Raw genomic sequence first — 18,357 nt, forward strand, 5'->3', positions numbered from 1 at the left:
ACTGCGGGCCTTCTGGTTGGCATTGCTATTTTAGGAAATTTTTATGGAAAAATTTATATTATAAAAATTTGATATATAATTATATATATATATAATGATTTGATATATTTTTTTAAAATTTTTATAAAAAATTATATTATAGTAACAATTTAATATATATGAAAAAAAATTATAAAAAAAAAACCGTAATCCAAAGAAGGTATGACCGCCCTCAATTCTTAATGTAGTGGTGAAATTTGTAGGATCCCATGCGTCCCATTAGCGGGAATCTGCAGAGGTGTCGTATCTGTCTGTTTCCTCTCCTCTGCCCCTCGTTCTCCATTTTTAAATACCAGTCCGACTTCCCCCACCATGGCTTAGAGGAGTTCCAACTCTTTTTAACACAGCCCATCTTCCTCCCCCTCCTCCTCTCCTCCTCCCTCCTGTCAAGAAATTTCCGAGAAAACCAGCCCATTCCTCAATCATCCACTCGCCATGGCTTCCGCTACCGCAGCAGCAACCACCCTTCTCGGATTATGCAACACTACCCGCCGCTTTGTATCATTCCCTCCTAACAGTGGGCCGTCTGAAAGCACTCTAATTTCGGGTATGTTGATATCTAAGACTTGGTTGTGGAAATCCTAGCTTGTATATCGTATTCTGCCCTCTCTCTTCCCTTAATACTCCACTTGGTTTCTGCCGTTTACTGCACGATCGATTCATTAGCACAAATGGTCAGAAAATCTGCCAACACGGCTTTTCCGACCTAAATCATACTAACTTTCTTTGCATGGACAGATTTACCAATAAAATTAGTAGTGTCACAAGTAACTGGACTAAAATGAAGAAAAACTTGAAGGCCATCATCATGATAGTAGTGGGTTTCATCACCCCTCTCTCTCTGTCTCTCAGATCACTCTCTCTTGGTTTATGAGAGGAGTTGAGTCCTCAGAAGAAGGCGCATGTGTGGAGCCCTGCGCTCTTGTTGCTTCTATGTTTTTTCTGCTTCTTTATTTCAGTTCTCAGCGTAAATCTTCAATTACGATTACCATTGGTTGAAACTAAAGGTGCATTGATTGTAGTGGAGGAAGAAATGAGGATCCCTGCCCTGATTTCCAATATTCCATCTTTTGTAGGTATTTGGTCGCCAGGCAAATCGCTTCACCATAATTTCCGTCTTCGGTGTAGCACGGTTTCCAGTCCTCCCACCAAAGGTTCACAAAAATTTAAGACTTTTGCCAAAAAAGAAAATTAAGTGAAATGAAAAATCAAGGGCCAACATGAGTTTAATCTAAATGCTCAAATCTCATGCAGAATTAGATGAGGGGTCCCAAAATGGCAAGCCTGTTACAAAGTGGCAAGAGATTCTGGAAGAAGGCAGCACTGAAAATGGGATTGTCGAGGTGGTAATTCATAAAAATACCATGAACAATAAATAAATAGCTCTCATTTCGATTAATTGCTTTAGCAAAATTCTTCTTTGCTTCTGTTGGAAATTGATTCCCATGTTTTCTTCTGCGACCACTTAAAATAAAAAAGGCAAGCACATCAAGTAGGATAGAAGAGAGCATAGAATCCATTCGGTCAATGCTCCGTTCCATGGATGATGGGGACATAAGCATATCGGCTTACGACACTGCATGGGTTGCCCTTGTGGAAGATGTCAACGGAAGCGGCGGCCCTCAATTTGCTACGAGTCTCCAGTGGATCGCCGATAATCAGCTTTCCGATGGTTCATGGGGTGACAGCAAAATCTTTTCGGCTCACGACCGGATACTCAACACTTTGGGATGTGTTGTTGCGTTGAAATCCTGGAACATGCATCCTGAAAAATGCGAAAAAGGTAGTGCAAATCATCGAAAATTGAATCTGCTCATCCTCTTGAGCGTGTGGGTTTTTTAAGTGGTTTGTTTGCAACTACAGGACTTGATCAGATGAAGATCATGACTCATTTCTAATTCCTGTACTAACTATTAAGTCCTGAACTTCCTTTTTTTTTCAAAGGATTATTGTTCATAAGGGATAACATTCACAAGCTAGAGGATGAAAATGCTGAGCACATGCCTATCGGTTTTGAAGTGGCATTTCCTTCGCTAATTGAGATAGCCAAAAAGTTGAGCATTGAGATTCCGGCTGATTCTGCAATCCTGCAAGAGATATACGACAGAAGAAATATAAAGCTAACAAGGTACGTTCTCCAAACCAAACCCGCCCCTCCTCCCCCACCAAAAGAAAAATCCGCCCCCGGGTCACTCCAAACCCAACCCCCATAAACCGACCAAAAATATAAAATAAAAGGGTACCTTGCAGTCACTATCACGCTGTACCTTGCATTCCATTACCAATTTGCTAAAAAAGTAAGCTCACCTTACACAACAGGTACTGGCATATTATATATTATATTACGGGAAAGTTTTCCTAGCAAGGTTCCTTCTAAAGAAAGACCCTTTACACCAGCCCGTAATAAAAGATTCTTTTTTATTATCGCGGTGGTCACCACTAAAAAGTATTAAGATTTGATGGGATGAAAGGTAAGGATTTAAGCTTTTGACTCCTATCAATTATCACAACAATATGTGGATTTGGTTAAAATAATTCATACGAGTGCGTGATGCATTCATTTGATTCAGTAGTATTTTTCAGTCCCCTTCGAATTATTTTTGAATCACTTCAGATCCTTTTTCCCTAATGTAGGTCTATTGTATCTGGAAAAAAAAAAAAAAAGACCCTTTATTCATTTGTTTAATGCCCGGTTTTTTGCAATGATAGGATACCCAAGGAAATAATGCACACCGTACCCACAACGTTGCTCCATAGCTTGGAGGGTATGCCAGATCTGGACTGGCAAAGGCTACTATCACTCAAGTGTGAGGATGGTTCCTTTCTGTTTTCTCCATCCTCCACTGGTTTTGCCCTCATGCAGACTAAGGATGCTGATTGCCTCAGATATCTGACCAAAATCGTACAAAAATTCAACGGAGGAGGTAAATAGACGCCGCCAGACATCGTCTCAAACTGCTGCCACATATATATATTTTACATTAAACCCTCCCAGATCTGAAATATTTTTTTTTTTTTTCAAAATTGCTTATCATTTACTAGTTCCGAACGTATACCCTGTGGACTTATTCGAACACTTATGGGCTATTGATCGACTTCAAAGACTGGGAATTTCTCGGTATTTCAAGCCAGAAATCGAGGAGTGTATCGATTATGTTCACCGGTAAATCTGATCAAACCTCGACTACCTACCCGAAACTAAATTCTTCCGTAACACAGACTAACATCAAACGTCAAAATTAATACTGATCATCGATCCTACACAATTGTCAGATATTGGACGGAGAAAGGTATCTGTTGGGCTAGAAATACCCACGTTTATGACATTGATGACACAGCAATGGGTTTCAGACTCCTAAGGCAGCACGGCTACACGGTTTCTGCAGGTTAATTACTTGCCGTTTATAATTTCGTTGCAGTACATGGTAGTATGCGACGCTCTGATAAGGATAAGGCGACGTTGTAATTGACAGATGTCTTCCGTAACTTTGAGAAGGATGGTGGATTCTTTGCCTTTGCCGGACAGTCGAACCAGGCTGTGACCGGGATGTATAACCTGTATAGAGCTTGTCAGGTGATGTTTCCTGGGGAGGAGGTACTTGCCGATGCCAGGAAGTTCTCGTCGGAATTCTTGCAAGATAAGCGAGCTAACAATGAGCTCCTAGATAAATGGATCATCATGAAAGATTTGCCTGGCGAGGTACGTTTGAAATTAATCAATTCATTAATAAAAAGAATTTTATTACTAGTAATAATACTAGTCTGCTTTAAAAATAATTTGGACTTGAGTGCAGGTCGGATACGCTCTAGACGTTCCATGGTATGCCAGTTTACCTCGTGTAGAAACCAGATGGTACCTAGAACAATATGGCGGCGAAGACGATGTCTGGATTGGCAAGACATTGTACAGGTATATATCTCTACTAAAAATATGAAAAGAACGAATTGCATGTTAAATCTTAATGCAGATTAATTCTCAACTTCATTTTGCCATCCTGACATTTTACCTTTCTTCAGCTTAATACATCAGCATTAGTAGTATACATCAGCAGTGATAGTTTTGCTGTAACATTGAGATGGTGCGTGGGTGGGATTTAAAATGGTTAATGGAGTTGTGAATCAGAAGAATCGCTTTTTTGAATTGTCAAAGTGATTTGAAAGAGGATGCTCAGGTCTTTCGCTGGTAAAGGCGTAAATTGAAGACGGCATCATTACTGCTCTCATCTTGAAATTTTGCGTGGTGTCTAGTCTAGCATTGGGTTAAATAAATTCACGCCTAGATAGTTCCCTTCCGTTCATTTTAAGTTAACCCTTCTGGATATCCATTAACTTGACCCTTCTGTTCACTTTTCAGGATGGGAAAAGTTAACAACAACGTCTACCTTGAGCTTGGGAAATCAGATTACAACAACTGTCAGGCACTGCATCAGCTGGAGTGGAGAAGGATACAAAAGTAAGTTCAGATTTACGTCGTAACGCCTAAAGCTGGTGTCCCCATCCTATCTTTATCAAGAATTAGTTTTAAAAAAGAAAAAGGAAGCATAAACAGGTTTTTAATAGTGGATAAACCAGTTCGTCATCATGCAATTGAATTCCAATGTATTGAAAGCTGCTTGAATTTCTAAACAGATGGTATGCGGAATGCGGCCTTGGAGAGCATGGACTAAGTGAGAGAAGCCTTCTCCTGGCCTATTATCTGGCAGCTGCCAGTGTGTTCGAGCCGGAAAGGTCAAAGGAACGGCTTGCCTGGGCCAAAACAACTGCCCTCATCCACACCCTCACATCATATTTCAGCAGTGAGCAAATGGCAGGGGATCACATTGAGGCCTTTCTCCGCGACTTCCAACGCTCCTCCTCTAACCTTGACCACACCACTGGTGGAAGGTATCCGTCCCTTCTTTCTTTCTTTTTCAAAAACACCTCCAAAAACAACTAATTCAAACGGAGCAAATACAACTAATTCAAACGGAGCAAATGATATTTACAAAACATATTCTTTTTTTTTTTCTTTTTGACTCCTTTGCTTGTATACTTGGGATTTTAAAAATATGCGAAACTATCTATAAATGAGGAGCAGAAACCAACCGGCGATGAAATTTTTTGTACATGTTTCAGAAAAAGAATATATAGACTCGAGATGTTAATACATTTTTCCCCTTTTTTGGCACAAAATGATTACCACCGTTGAATATAACCGGCGATGAAATTTTTTGTACGTGTTTCAGAAAAAGAATATAGACTCGAGATGTTAATACATTTTTCCCCTTTTTTGGCACAAAATGATTACCACCGTTGAATATTATTTTGAGGAAGTGAGTGGTGGGTGCAGATACGGGCCGACCCAAGGATTGCTCAGGACTGTACTTGGAACGCTGAATCAGCTGTCTTTGGACGCAGTGTTAGTACACGGCAGAGACATCCATCAATATCTGCGTCGCGCTGTGAGTTGCTGTTGTTTTGTCACAAGATTTTCTGCCAACTATATCCAGTAAACGATATGTGGGATTTGACTTTCTTAACCGTTCTTTTTTTTTTTTTTTTTTTTCCAATTTCGATTGGGAATACGTAGTGGGAGAAGTGGTTGATAGCTTTGCAAGAGGGAGGTGAGATGGGTCAAGAGGAAGCAGAACTTACAGTGCGCACACTAAATCTGTGCGCCGGCGGCTACCCATCGGAGGAGTTATTGTTGTCCCATCCCAAGTATCAACAGCTCATGCGTCTCACTTCTAGAGTTTGTCACCAAATTCGTCATTTCGAAAACAAAAAGGTTAGAGACAATAGTAGCCAGCGGTGGCACAACTTTCTTTCCATAGTAGCTACTTTATTCGACATTTTGGGTAAAAATACGGCAACTCGTACTGACTTTTGTGTGTGGCATCGTCCGGACATCCAACTCATCAATCAATTATTTCAGTGCTAGGAGTATGTTAGAATGGACTGAGTTATTGCTTTATCATTACTGCTTCTTTCGTGTGAAACCATTTAAAGAAATATATAACTTGCGCCCCACCTTTGATCAGGTACATGGTAGGGATAATAATGGAAGTGCAAACGCGGGTGGCATCACAAGCGTCAGCTCCATAGAAGCAGACATGCAAGAACTAGCGAAGCTTGTTCTCACCAGTAGCCCGAGCGATCTGGATGCTGATGTCAAGCAAACATTTCTCACAGTGGCAAGGAGCTTCTACTACACCGCCCATTGCAATCCAGGAACCGTCAATTTCCATATGGCCAAAGTTCTCTTTGAGAGAGTACTTTGATTTAACATGTCCATTCCTTTTGTTCTCGTCGTTAAATGGCACCCAGTGAAAAGTTTATTCTCATACTGTTGTAGTAGTAATTAAGTGCTCACAACATGTATAGAAACGAATAATTATATGTAATTTTTCTTTTAATCTTCAATGTGCCTTAGAAAATATTGGCAAATCCAATCTAAGCTTGTGAACGTACAGCATTTAATTAAGTGAACTTGTGGAAGATTACGCATGCATGGTTCATACGCTTGAGGGAACTAAATGTAGTGGATACATTTGCAGAAAGCACATTATATGTTGTTCTTTGCCTGAGAATCTGCACGCTTGTAAGCCTGTTTAGATAATGGTTTCTCCTTAAGTGTGTGATACGTCGATAATGGCAGAGGCATGTTCTTGAATGACATGCGACAAGTTGCTACTTCATCTCTTTGATTGATGTCAAAGTGGAGATAAAGCCAGATCCAACGTACGGTGGTGATTCGGTTTCCATTTTAAACCGGACAGGGCAAGAGATAAAATTAGAAAATTCTAGGGCCTTACTGTATCAGGCAGAGATAAATTTTGGTGGAGGCTGGAGAAAAAGTGGGATTTTGACAGAAATTTGACTCCTCGGATTCCTGCTGATGGAAAAACAATGGTGAGGAAGTGGGAAAAACTCTCCGTTCTTCTCGCACGAGCAAGGGCTGCAAGTGGATCGCCTGCCCACCCTGTAATTCTGATATCTGATCTCTATCCGGAATTTATGATATTGCTTTTTCTACGTGTGTTTTTCAAATCAATTTTTGATTAAATTAACTCACCAAAATCACTTTAAAATTTTTTTTTTTTAAAAAAAATCATTTAGAAGATGGAATTAATTTCTATACATTGTGAGTGTAAAATTTTTCTCTCTCTTTTTTTTTTTTTTTTAACACGAGCAGGTTTACATTAATAATGTATATCACATTAATCCTTAAACGATATCATTCCGAACAAAAAACACAGTTTACAATTTGTTAACATAATACATCAACTCAATTCTTAAAAAGAAGAAGTCATGTAAACAACAATAAATAATAGCAAGAGCCAAAAAGTAGTAGCTAGTAAATTCCTTGACACTTCCCATTACCACCAAAACAAAAAAGAGAAAAGAAAGAACCAAATGTATGAAGTTAATTAAAAATTACTGATTTTTTTTTCCGATACAATAGCTTGCTATACTATGGGGAGGGGGAAGGGGAGGGCCTGAATAGGTCTTGGGATAATTCGGAAAGAACTGAACCACCACGAAATCAGATGGATACAATTAAGTGGGGCCACATTTAACTGTGACAAATTGGTGGGAGCGGTCCCCACAACAATCGTCCCCCTTTCTTTTCATAATCAAAGAAAGCAAGAGCTGGGAAAGGCCGCAACGCAGGTGCAGAGCAAAGGCGAACAGATGGCTGGCCCAGGTTATAGTTGTCTTGCTGGTTTTGGCAGCGTCTTTACACTTTATACAGCCCACAAGCAACAGTCGTGTGTCGCAACGGATCTTCTATCCCACGTCATGTGCCATTCTCTGTCCCATTTTTTATTATATTGCTATTTTTCCTTCATAAATATCATGTTTTAATTCTTTTTTGCTTCCTTAAGATCCAATAACTATTAATTGAGTAATACACAAAATTTGACAAACTCAAAAAATCAAAAAATGCATAAAAAATGAGATTTTTAATGAATTTTCTGCTGTATTTTTAAATTTTCTATTATATATTGCTTTTTTGAAACTGTTGTATTTATTTTTTACTTAATTAATAGTTTTGGATATTAAGGAAACAAAAAAAATTAAAACATGATATTTATGTAGAGAAATACAATATAATAAAAAGTGGCATAGAGTGTGCGACAGATCCGTGGCGGCCAAGTGTTTTTTTTTTTTTTTTTTTTTTAAGTTGAACCATGGCTCAGACAGGAACACATGCAACCTCAAATCACTGTCGCACAATTTTTGGAAGAGAGAGGGGGGCGGGGGGTGGGTGGGGAACATGAACCATTCAACCCCACCTCTCTTCAGGCTCAAAATATCAAATGGGGTATGGTATGGAAAAGAACAAAAGAGAAATCAAATCCATAACAAGTACTAGTAGTAGATCAACATTGCTCTTGCGAACTTTTGCTACCATACTCTCCACCGTCCCCCTCCTATCAAATATGCTGTTTCGTTTTTTGGTTCTCTTTAGCCAGTGGGTAAGATTTTTCAAAGAGTAAAATGCAATTTTAATATCCAAACTTTAATTCTTGAGCAATTTTAGTTCCAAAACTCTGGATGAAAATAAATTCAATATCTAATATTACAATATTTAAGTACATTTGGTATGATTTCATGGTTGAATCCAATAAATATTCGATTGAAGTAAGGGTCCCAAAGCTTTTTTTTTTGTTTTTTTTTGTTTTTTTTTGCTGCTTTGATTTATTGAAGGGTACGGACAAGAGAATAGAGGAGTTTTGAGCGTATATGAGTAGCTCGACTAGATATTTTCTTTAGTTGAGTTGTTTTCTTTTTAAATGACTAAGTCACATTCTATTAGTCCTTAAATCATTAGCCATGAGGTTGGCAGTTTTTTTTTGTTTTTTAGAAATTTTTAAAATTTTGTGGCTGGACAATAAGTAACTTTTTCGAGTAGGAAATTTTTTTTTTTTTTTTAAAAAAAGAATCTGTCAAGTGCACTGTATGGACTTATATATTGTAACATTAAGTATTACAATTATTTTTATTCAAAGTTCGGATACCAAAATAACTCAAGAAAATTTTTTTTTTTTGAAAAACAATTTGGAGGCTTTCATTCATGATGAATATGTGGTCACAGCATCAATTGGTCCTCCTCTTGGGGAAGTCGATAAACCAAACTCTAGTCCCCTCAAAAGTAAAGATATTTTTGACATAATGTGAGCAGGAACATTATTGGTTCCCTCATGTGACTTAATTCTGACACGCTCAGAACTAGCCAACATTTGAATTAAAGTTTGAGTATCAGCCAACAGCCAAGAGGCTGTTGGTAAAGTCTCGGTGGGGTGGTGAAATTTTGTTTTTTACTGTATATTTGTCACTCAATTGTGACCGTCAATTTTAAGTAATTTTCTTCGACGGTTTCTGTCGGTTAAGTTTCCCCTTCTTCCCGTAAATTAGGCCTCCTTCCCCTATATTAAATTAGAATAGGTTATACAAATGTTATCGTTACGACAAAAAAAAAAAACTTAAAATTTGGGTATCAAAACCGTATTTTTCTCCTTTCGGAATGCTAATAAGTACGCTGGTGTGACCCCATAGCCCATTGTACGCTCAAGACTCGAGATTCGTTCTTTCTATCAAAGCGCAAAATTTCCCAGCAAACCAAGGTACGAGGCTGCGTAATATTGTAACATTGAGTAGGAATTGACAAAAAAAAAAAAAAGAATCTGTCAAGTGCACTGCATTCACTTATATATTGTAACATTGAGTATTAAATTTTTTTTCATTCAAAGTTCGGATACCAAAATAACTCAAGAGTTTTTTTTTTTTTTGGATAAATAATTTGGAGACTTTCATTCATGATGAATATGTGGTTACAGCATCAATTGGTCCTCCTCTTCGTCCAGTCCCCTCAAAATAAAGATATTTTTGACATAGCGTGGGCAGGAACAAATTATTGGTCCTCCTCACATGACTAATTCTGACACACTCAAAACCAGCCAACATTTGAGTTAGTAAGTATCAAAACCAACAGCCACTGACCATTTGGTCCAGTGGTCATCACCATTAAAGGTGATGCTGGAGGTCAGGGGTTCAATCCCTGCCTCCCACAAATTTGCCACAATTTGTGGCGGTCTTAATTGACCTTCATCGATGGAGTTTGTACTCACATCGAACCCCCTCTCCTTCCCCTTAAACTAGGCTAGATTAGGTTATAGGACATCTATCGTTTCGACAAAAAAAAAAAAAGTATCAAAACCAACCACCGGCAATAAGTGCACACAAAACCGTATTTTATCCTTTCCGAACGCTAATAAGTGCGCTGGTGTGACCACATGGCCCATTGTACGCTCAAGAGATTGGTCCTTTTCAATCAAAGCGCAAAATTTCCCAGCAAACCAAGGTACGAGGCTGCGTAATAAGACCTTCAAGTCTCCTGGCAATCTGGAGCGAGTTCTTATAAACCTTCGTCTTGTCAGCCCATTTTGTTTGACAAGTCCACGATTCAGAGCCCGTAAATGCTCTAAGCAAGCAACCAAACTCACTGCAAGAATCTGCTCCGCTACAGGACAAGAAATTATTACACTTTGTCTTCTTGCACTTGATCTCTAATAGTACATTTACTTTGAGCTACTTGGACATATTTCTTTACAATTTTTTTTATTATTACTAAAAAGTCAGATACATGGTGTAGTTGCATTCAACTAGATTTAGCACCTACTGGAAGAAAAAAAAAGTCATTTGTTAGGGACACATTTATTATATACGTTCAAGAGTTACTTGGGAGTACTTTGGTCATGCAAAATATACTTTTATTCTAAAGGGATAATTGCAGAAACCTCCCCTGAGGTTTCTGACACTTGCACTGACCTCCCCTCTAGGTTTAGAAATGGCATTCAGCACCCCTGAACAGGAACAATTCGTTGCATAAACCTCCCCTGAGGCTTTGATGTCCCAATAAAAAATTATTTGTAGAAGTGAGATAAGAAATTTCTTCCAATTTTGCCTTGATCTTGCTTCACAATTAGTATTAACAAGAGAGGGGCATAGGCATTAAGGATCAAGCAAGTTCAGGGGGTATAAATGCAACATATTTTTCATTCCAATATCTAGCTTGGTTTGATGAGTGTTTCGGAATTAAATGCAATTAAATTTCAAATTTACCCCTGATATAACAATTCTTATAAAACAAAAGAATTACACATACGACAAATTAACATCTCTATAATTGTAACTACAATAGTTATTAACTTTTTTGATAAAATATAAGAAAATCATAAACCATAACAAAAATTAATACTAGAAAATAAATATAGTGGCTGTATTAATAAGGAGTAAATTCTCAAAAAGAGAGAGTTTTTAAACTAACTTTCTAAAGGGTGGCGATTTTTGAGTCTCTTCCCAAAGGGTGAAAAACGCATCGAAAGAATGCGTTCTTCCAAATAAAAATGCAACTTTCAAATACGTTATTTTAATTTTCATAAATTTGTTTAAATATAAAAATTTGGTTAAATAATGCATAACATACCAGCTCTTTACGGAAAAAATTGGTTAAATAGCGCCAAAAAAAAAACTAGTATGTTTTGTATTTAACATAAATTAACTATGTGAAAGTTAAAAAAAAAATTGCCCATAACATACTAACTCTTTATGGAAAACTGGCAGGTTTTATATTTAATGCGCTATTTAACCAATTTCGTTGGCCTATGGAGCTAATTAACCAATTAGCGCATTAACTAATTAGTTAATTAGATAAACAGAAATTAGTTAATTAGTTAATTAATTAATTAGATAATTAGTTAGTTAATTAGTTATACAGTTAATTAGTTAATTAGTTTAACATGTAAATAGTTTGTTAGTTTTGGACAGACAACAGCTTTAGTTAATTAGTTAATAGTTAATTAGATAATTAGTCAATAGTTAATTAGTTAATTAGTTAAACTATGCAGAAATAGTTTGATTAGTTGATTAGTTAATTAGATAATTACATAAATAGAAATTAGTTAATTAGTTAGTTAATTAGTTAAGCAGTTAATTAGTTTATTAGTTTAACATGCAAATAGTTTGTTAGTTTCGGACAAACAACGGCTTTAGTTAATTAGATAATTAGTTAATTAGATAAACAGAAATTAGTTAATTAATTAATTAGTTAATAGTTAATAGATAATTAGTTAATAGTTAATAGTTAATTAGTTAATTAGTTTAACTATGCAGAAATAGTTTGATTAGTTAATTAGTTAATTAGATAAATAGAAATTAGTTAATTAGATAATTAGTTAATTAGTTAATAGTTAATTAGTTAATTAATTTAACTATGCAGAAATAGTTTGATTAGTTTAATTTGTTTAACAAATCAAACGTTGGTTTTGATGAAAGTACTTAAACCTTTCATCTGGTAAAGTCAAATACAATTGGGGGTACTCTAGTAAATTCACACACTTTTACCTTTTAAATTGGCTCCAACTTTTTCTAGGGGAGGTTAATGCTATTTCAAAATTGATAGGGGAGGTCGGTGCACATGTCAGAAATCTCAGGGGAGGTTTCTGCAATTTTCCCTATTCTAAATTTGCTAACAACTTAACCATGAGAAATAATTATGTATATATATATATATATATATATATATATATATATTTAGAGTTTAAGGGGCAAAATGTTACTTTGAACCAAGTTCAAGAGGGCAAAGTGTAATTGACCCTGGTACTAACAACCTCATCCTGGCAATACATTTTCCCGTTGATCATAATTCAACGAACTTTTTTTTTCGTTTAGGAAATTCTTTAAGCTTGACATAGATGTTGGAAGAGATTAATCGACAAGCTACCTTAGTACGAATCAAGCACGCATCATATATTACCAAAGACCAAATAATGAAAGTTGAAGTGTTGAGGGGAAACAGCGAAGCGAAGATCAACACAACTAAATCTGCTTTACTCGAGGATAACAAATTATTAACCATAACACGCGGCGGGGAGCAGAAGCAGAAGGAATCCGAAACATTGGCATAAATTCTGAAATACAAATCTTATAGCTCATCGTTACATGCCTGACTACAACCGCATCAAGATGCTCTAATGCAAAATCACAACCATGCCAAAGCATCATATTTTCTTTTAATGTTAATTAAATGAAGGATCTAATCATACTCCAATTCATCCGGAGTTACTGGACGTTTAAGGGGGATGATAGACTTCTTTTCTACATCCCGAGACAATGCTTTTCTCATATCTGAAATGGGTTACACATAGACAAGTCAGGGGTAACATAAGAGTGAAGTTCAAAGGAAAACTCGTAACTATTGGATGCAGGTACTCACCCAAGCCATCCTCTTCCCCAGAGTAATATCGTAGTACACGTCGATATATAACATATCCAAGCTGAAAGGAAGGCAAATTTTATGAGAATCTAACACTCTCAAAGATAACTGCTATTAGCAGATTTGGTATGGTAAGAACATGAAAAGAGAGGCCAAAAGCCTTACCTTTTCATACATCTTTATGGCTGGTGTATTTGATGCTCTCACAAAAAGGTCCACAAAATAAGCCTTATCACTGTTTAAAAAAAGGAGGAGAGAAGAGGGGGAGAGGGGGGGGGGGGCAATCAGAGGGTAAACTTCATATAGTGTTGATAAGTTTGCAAGTAGCTGTGACTATGGCTCAAAAGTAAAAAGCTGAAGTAATCACATTGACAAGAAATTTCTAGGTGACATAATAGAATGATGAACTTCAAATTTTGTTGTGGTTATCAGAATTAAGATTTAGAGCATGAAGATCAGCTTAGAAGGTCAAGTTAATAAAAACTGATTATATGCAATTCTAACATAAGAGAATGAAAGGAAATGACTAAAGAGAATGGTAAAGCAGGACCCCGAGACTTCCGGGATAATTATATGCAATTCTAACTGATTAGAAGGTACTTAGAAGCTTCTATATCTCAAGGGAGAGGCAAAAGAATCTAACAATTGCAGCATGCAGAAAAAGGACAAAAAAATAAAAAACCAGAAAGAGAGACCCTGGTAAGTAAAAATAGAAGAGCACATCATGAACAACTGTAGATAAAACAAGACTCTCGAATACAAACATATACATAAAAAAAATTTCTCCTAGAGTCCATTTGAAGCTAGATTGGCTGCACGTGGTACACTATACAGTCAAAGAAAACACATTTTCAAGCATCAAATAAAATAGAGACACAGAAGGCCATGAAAGAGTCTAAATCTGAATATAGAAAGATATCAGAGACTAATACATCTAGTGCTGTAATCATATATTCTTTTAGCGTGTCCTCCTATCATGATCAAGCCTCCGCTCATTTGGGAGTAGTTGGGTACGAAAAGCTAAGGAGCGCAAAGCAAACACAACTACATTTTTTCCTTTTATCACAAGATAGAGGGTGGCCGGAAAAAGGAGATGACAACTTCATTCAACAAAACTACATTGTCTTACATCTTGTCACTAATATCCTCCAATAGGTTCATCAGCTTCTTGGCCAATTGTTGCCTTCGATATTCAGGAGACACAGTTACTGCCGTGACATGACCGTGCCAAGATTCACCTTGTCCTTCAACTTTTCCCATAACTGCAAGAAGTTGTTAGCATTAGGTGTCATCAGCAAATTACTGTTATACAATCTCAATCAGAATATGGAAACCACAATTTGAGATAACCAAAAAGCAGTCTTCATCACTTGCATGGTCACCAAAAACTCTGGATGACATTGTGCTGTGCAAGAAGAGAGAACTTCAAATTCAAATCTATCATCATCTACCACTAAATGTGCTGTTTCAAGCTACATGAATGTATGTGGTGCAGGAATATCTTGCGCCATCAAGTTCTTATACTGATATTCAATGGGACAATTATACCCCAGCCAGAGCCACGCTATCCTTCGCCAGGCCAATTATACTTCAGAAAGCCATAGAAACTTTTTAAGTTCATCGCTGACGCAAACTCTCCAATTCAATGCATCTGACAATTGCACTCAAAACTTGACAACTCTCAAAGTCAAATCTTTAATATTATACATCAATTTCATTAGTTGAAATTTATATATTGAACTAAAGGCAGAAATTACTCGTGGCACCTTTTATTTATTTTCCCAACAAATTGTATCAAAGATAAATCCTTTACTCAGAAAGTAGTAAAAATATGTTACTCCAATCAAAAAAATCCTTTCAAATACATAGTAGTAGTTACAGTATTCAAAAAATCAACCAACAGCAACTGAGGAAGGAGAACTCACTGTATCCCATGATTCGGTTTCCGGGAGCTTCAGCCACGTGGAAATAGTCAGGCCACCTTGCCAAGTAGGTCATGTAGAACGACATGTTGAACTGGGTAAACAAATTATTCCATTCGTCTTTAGTATTCAAGAAAATAAACAAAATTTTAAGCCCTACAATCTTATGCAGCACCTGATTGAGAATTACATGTATGTACGAGTTGAGGAAAGAAACTCACGGTTTCGGTGAGATGGTCCAGATTCACTGACGCGAATCGAAGCAGATCGTTGCAGCAAAATCTTCTAATCGTCGTCATCTCCGCTATTGTTCTTCCCCGACCTTTCTCTCTCCGTCTATTTGCTCCGCTGCTCGGAAGTCTTCAGATCAAATTGGGAAAAACCCTCGAGGGAAAAATTGCTAAAGTAGTCCCCGCATTTGTTACAAATACATTTTATTGTCGACAATGTTTTAGGGTCCGTTTGCTTCTCGTATTTGTACTTTGTTTGGTTAACTTAAGCTTCATTTGTATGGGTGTGCATCTTAACTCGGTGATCCAAAAAATTCGGTAATCCGATCTAGATCCGATTAGAGCTGGCAATTATACCCAAAACCCAACAACCCATCCAATCCACCCACTAATTTGAGAGGTTGGGTTGGGTAAGTTGGGTATTGGGTAAATTTTGGGTTGGGTAATAAAAACCCATATATATTTTGGGCGGTTTGGGTATTTGTGTTGGGCACCCATTACCCAACTTTTTCCTCTTTGTATGTTTTCTATGCAAGTATAACCCATCCTGTTCACACATGGAAAAAGACATTCTTGTGTACAAAACTGTTACCACCACCCTAAAAAAAAAACCCCCCGGGGCAAAAAAAAAAGTGTTAATTTTTGGAGTAAGTTCCCTGTATTTTGGTTGGACTTTTTGATGGTTTAGTAAAGGGGTTAGCAATTATCATTTAAACGTAATTTGACCTTGCTATTGTAGAGCAAGAATCATCAGCCTATGACTAGTTGACCAAGAGTCGTCCCTATGGCAAATATATATCAATAAACATTTCTGAGACAAGTGTTGTAAAAATTCGTTTATGGAGCGATTAAATATTGAAGTAATAGCCAAATTTTTGTTAATCCTTTCACGAAAGATTTGTATGCTAAATGTTGAAATTATAAAGATATGGTTTCTTGAAAGCTAATTATTTGACAAGAGATTCTTTGTTATAATTTTTTCCGTTACACTCGTTACATTATTTAGTTGATTGACATGTGTCCCATGCAATAATAAATAAGAATTTGAGTTTTAAAATATCTCTTAGTTTGGACCAAAGCTATACCTAGTTTGAAAATCCTTACTTGTATAAAAAATAGTGAGTTCATCCAAGTAGTTTAAATAGTTAGTATTTGTATATATTTGTGAAAGTATATTAGTGTGTATTGTAATGTGTTTGTATGTGTAAAAATAACATATTTCAAAAGAGCTTAAGAAGTGAGTATATTTTTGTGTCTATGAGTGTTTTAGTGTGTAAAATTATGTGTATCTATATGAAAATGTGTTTATGTGTGTGAAATTTTTTTTTTTGTATGTAAAAATGTATTTGAGAGAGCTTATGTATCAAAATCTATTAATTAATATATTGGGTCATATTTGGGTCATGGGTTTGAGATGACCCAATATGATCCAACCCAAAATTAACCCACTCTAAAGTTGGGCGGGTTGGGTGTAACCCATTTAAATGAAAACCCAACATTAACCCGCCCAAAATCCGCCCAACCCGCCCAATTGCCAGGTATAGATCCGATGTATTGGATCATAAGTGAATTAAGAAGTTACGCAGATCATATTCGTATATCTTATTTTTTTGTGATCCATGGATATTTGATTCGATCAGCATTTTTTTAAAATTTTTAAAATTTTTAGAATTTTTAGAACTTTATCTCTTATTTCTTATCTTTATATCTTGCATCCTCTTTCAAGATAGACTTTCTTTGCATACGGTATTAAGTTTTTAGACATATTATGATATAATTTGTGGATAAAAAAATGTAGAAGAAATATTAAATCTTATTTGTTTGAATCAAAATAAGAAAAAAAATATATGAAAGTTACTTTATATTGCAACAGAAAAAAGACTAGTTTCAACTAAAAACTCTTTTCTTTATGACTAAAAACTCATATGTAAGTACAACAAATTTACTTAGATAATATTTTGAAACTCTAATATATTTAAATTTCATTTTATCTTTGGGATTTGTAGTTTTTTAAAAGAAACTTAAAAAATCAAATACAGATCGGATATCCAATTGATTTGAGCCGCATAATGCGGATATCCGATTAGCAGATCCAAATACGGATCACAAAATGATTGATCCAATTTTATGGGTCGATCAGCATTTTGGTTAACGGATTGGATATCCGTTAACCAAAATAACCCTATGGTTTGGAAGTTGATAAGAGGAGAGGAAAAAAAAAATGAGAAAACTTAAGAAAGAAGGGGAGAAGAGTAAGAACAAAAAATGGTCAATTTCCTTTCATGCGATTTGGGAGTAACAGGAGGGAAAAGCTGACTAATATGTTTATTTTACTTATGTACCCTCAAGTTCAATAGTGTTGATGTTTACTGTAACGAGCAAATGTGATAATTCATGTCCTTTTGATGCTATTAGTACACTTTCCTTCCATTTCTATCCACTTTTGTAGATAAAATTTTCATAAGATTTTATCCTTCCATTTCTCTCCAATTACTTTCTTTTCTCTCCAGTTAAAACTTCCAAAGAAGAGATAAGTCATCATACTTTTTTTTTTCTTTTCTCTAATTTTCCTCCATTTCTCTCGATTGAAACTAAAGGTTGTGTTTGGATTGCATTTTCCGTCATTTTTCATGGAAAAATTACTGTAGCGATTTGATATATGTGAGAGAAAAAGGTGATAGGGAAATGTGATCACGGAAAATGACAATATTTTCCGACGAAAACAAGCAATCCAAGCATGGAAGTTTTAGTGAATTACATCTCCAAAAAAATTAAAGACCCACCATAGCAGATGGATCCCCAATTGCGAACCTATCACACCACCTTCCAATCCATCATACCAATCATATCTTTTGTAGACCACCAACAAAATTACCATTCCATTAATGTACTTTCTTGTCACCAC

The 18,357-nt window shown here is 36.2% G+C and overlaps 2 protein-coding genes across 2 annotated transcripts; one reads left to right on the forward strand and one right to left on the reverse strand.

Annotated features, from left to right (window-relative positions):
- Positions 1-273: 273 nt before the first annotated feature.
- LOC113778564 (ent-copalyl diphosphate synthase, chloroplastic-like) lies at positions 274-6,502 on the forward strand. Its single transcript, XM_027324007.1, has 15 exons — positions 274-586; positions 1,116-1,193; positions 1,294-1,382; positions 1,519-1,822; positions 1,984-2,167; positions 2,749-2,963; positions 3,082-3,202; positions 3,313-3,425; positions 3,513-3,739; positions 3,834-3,949; positions 4,394-4,492; positions 4,669-4,923; positions 5,369-5,480; positions 5,609-5,806; positions 6,060-6,502. Exons 1-15 carry the CDS (start codon positions 475-477, stop codon positions 6,297-6,299), a joined length of 2,463 nt encoding a protein of 820 aa, XP_027179808.1. The 5' UTR covers positions 274-474; the 3' UTR covers positions 6,300-6,502.
- A 6,333-nt stretch (positions 6,503-12,835) lies between these two features.
- On the reverse strand, positions 12,836-15,657 carry LOC113777501 (N-terminal acetyltransferase B complex catalytic subunit NAA20). Its single transcript, XM_027322617.1, has 6 exons — positions 15,444-15,657; positions 15,226-15,316; positions 14,430-14,562; positions 13,466-13,535; positions 13,301-13,361; positions 12,836-13,212 (listed from the first exon to the last, which is right to left on the reverse strand). Exons 1-6 carry the CDS (start codon positions 15,519-15,521, stop codon positions 13,121-13,123), a joined length of 525 nt encoding a protein of 174 aa, XP_027178418.1. The 5' UTR covers positions 15,522-15,657; the 3' UTR covers positions 12,836-13,120.
- Between the last annotated feature and the right edge of the window lie 2,700 nt (positions 15,658-18,357).

The sequence above is a fragment of the Coffea eugenioides genome, chromosome 1, assembly GCF_003713205.1.
Source record: "Coffea eugenioides isolate CCC68of chromosome 1, Ceug_1.0, whole genome shotgun sequence".
NCBI classification, from domain to species: Eukaryota; Viridiplantae; Streptophyta; class Magnoliopsida; order Gentianales; family Rubiaceae; genus Coffea; species Coffea eugenioides.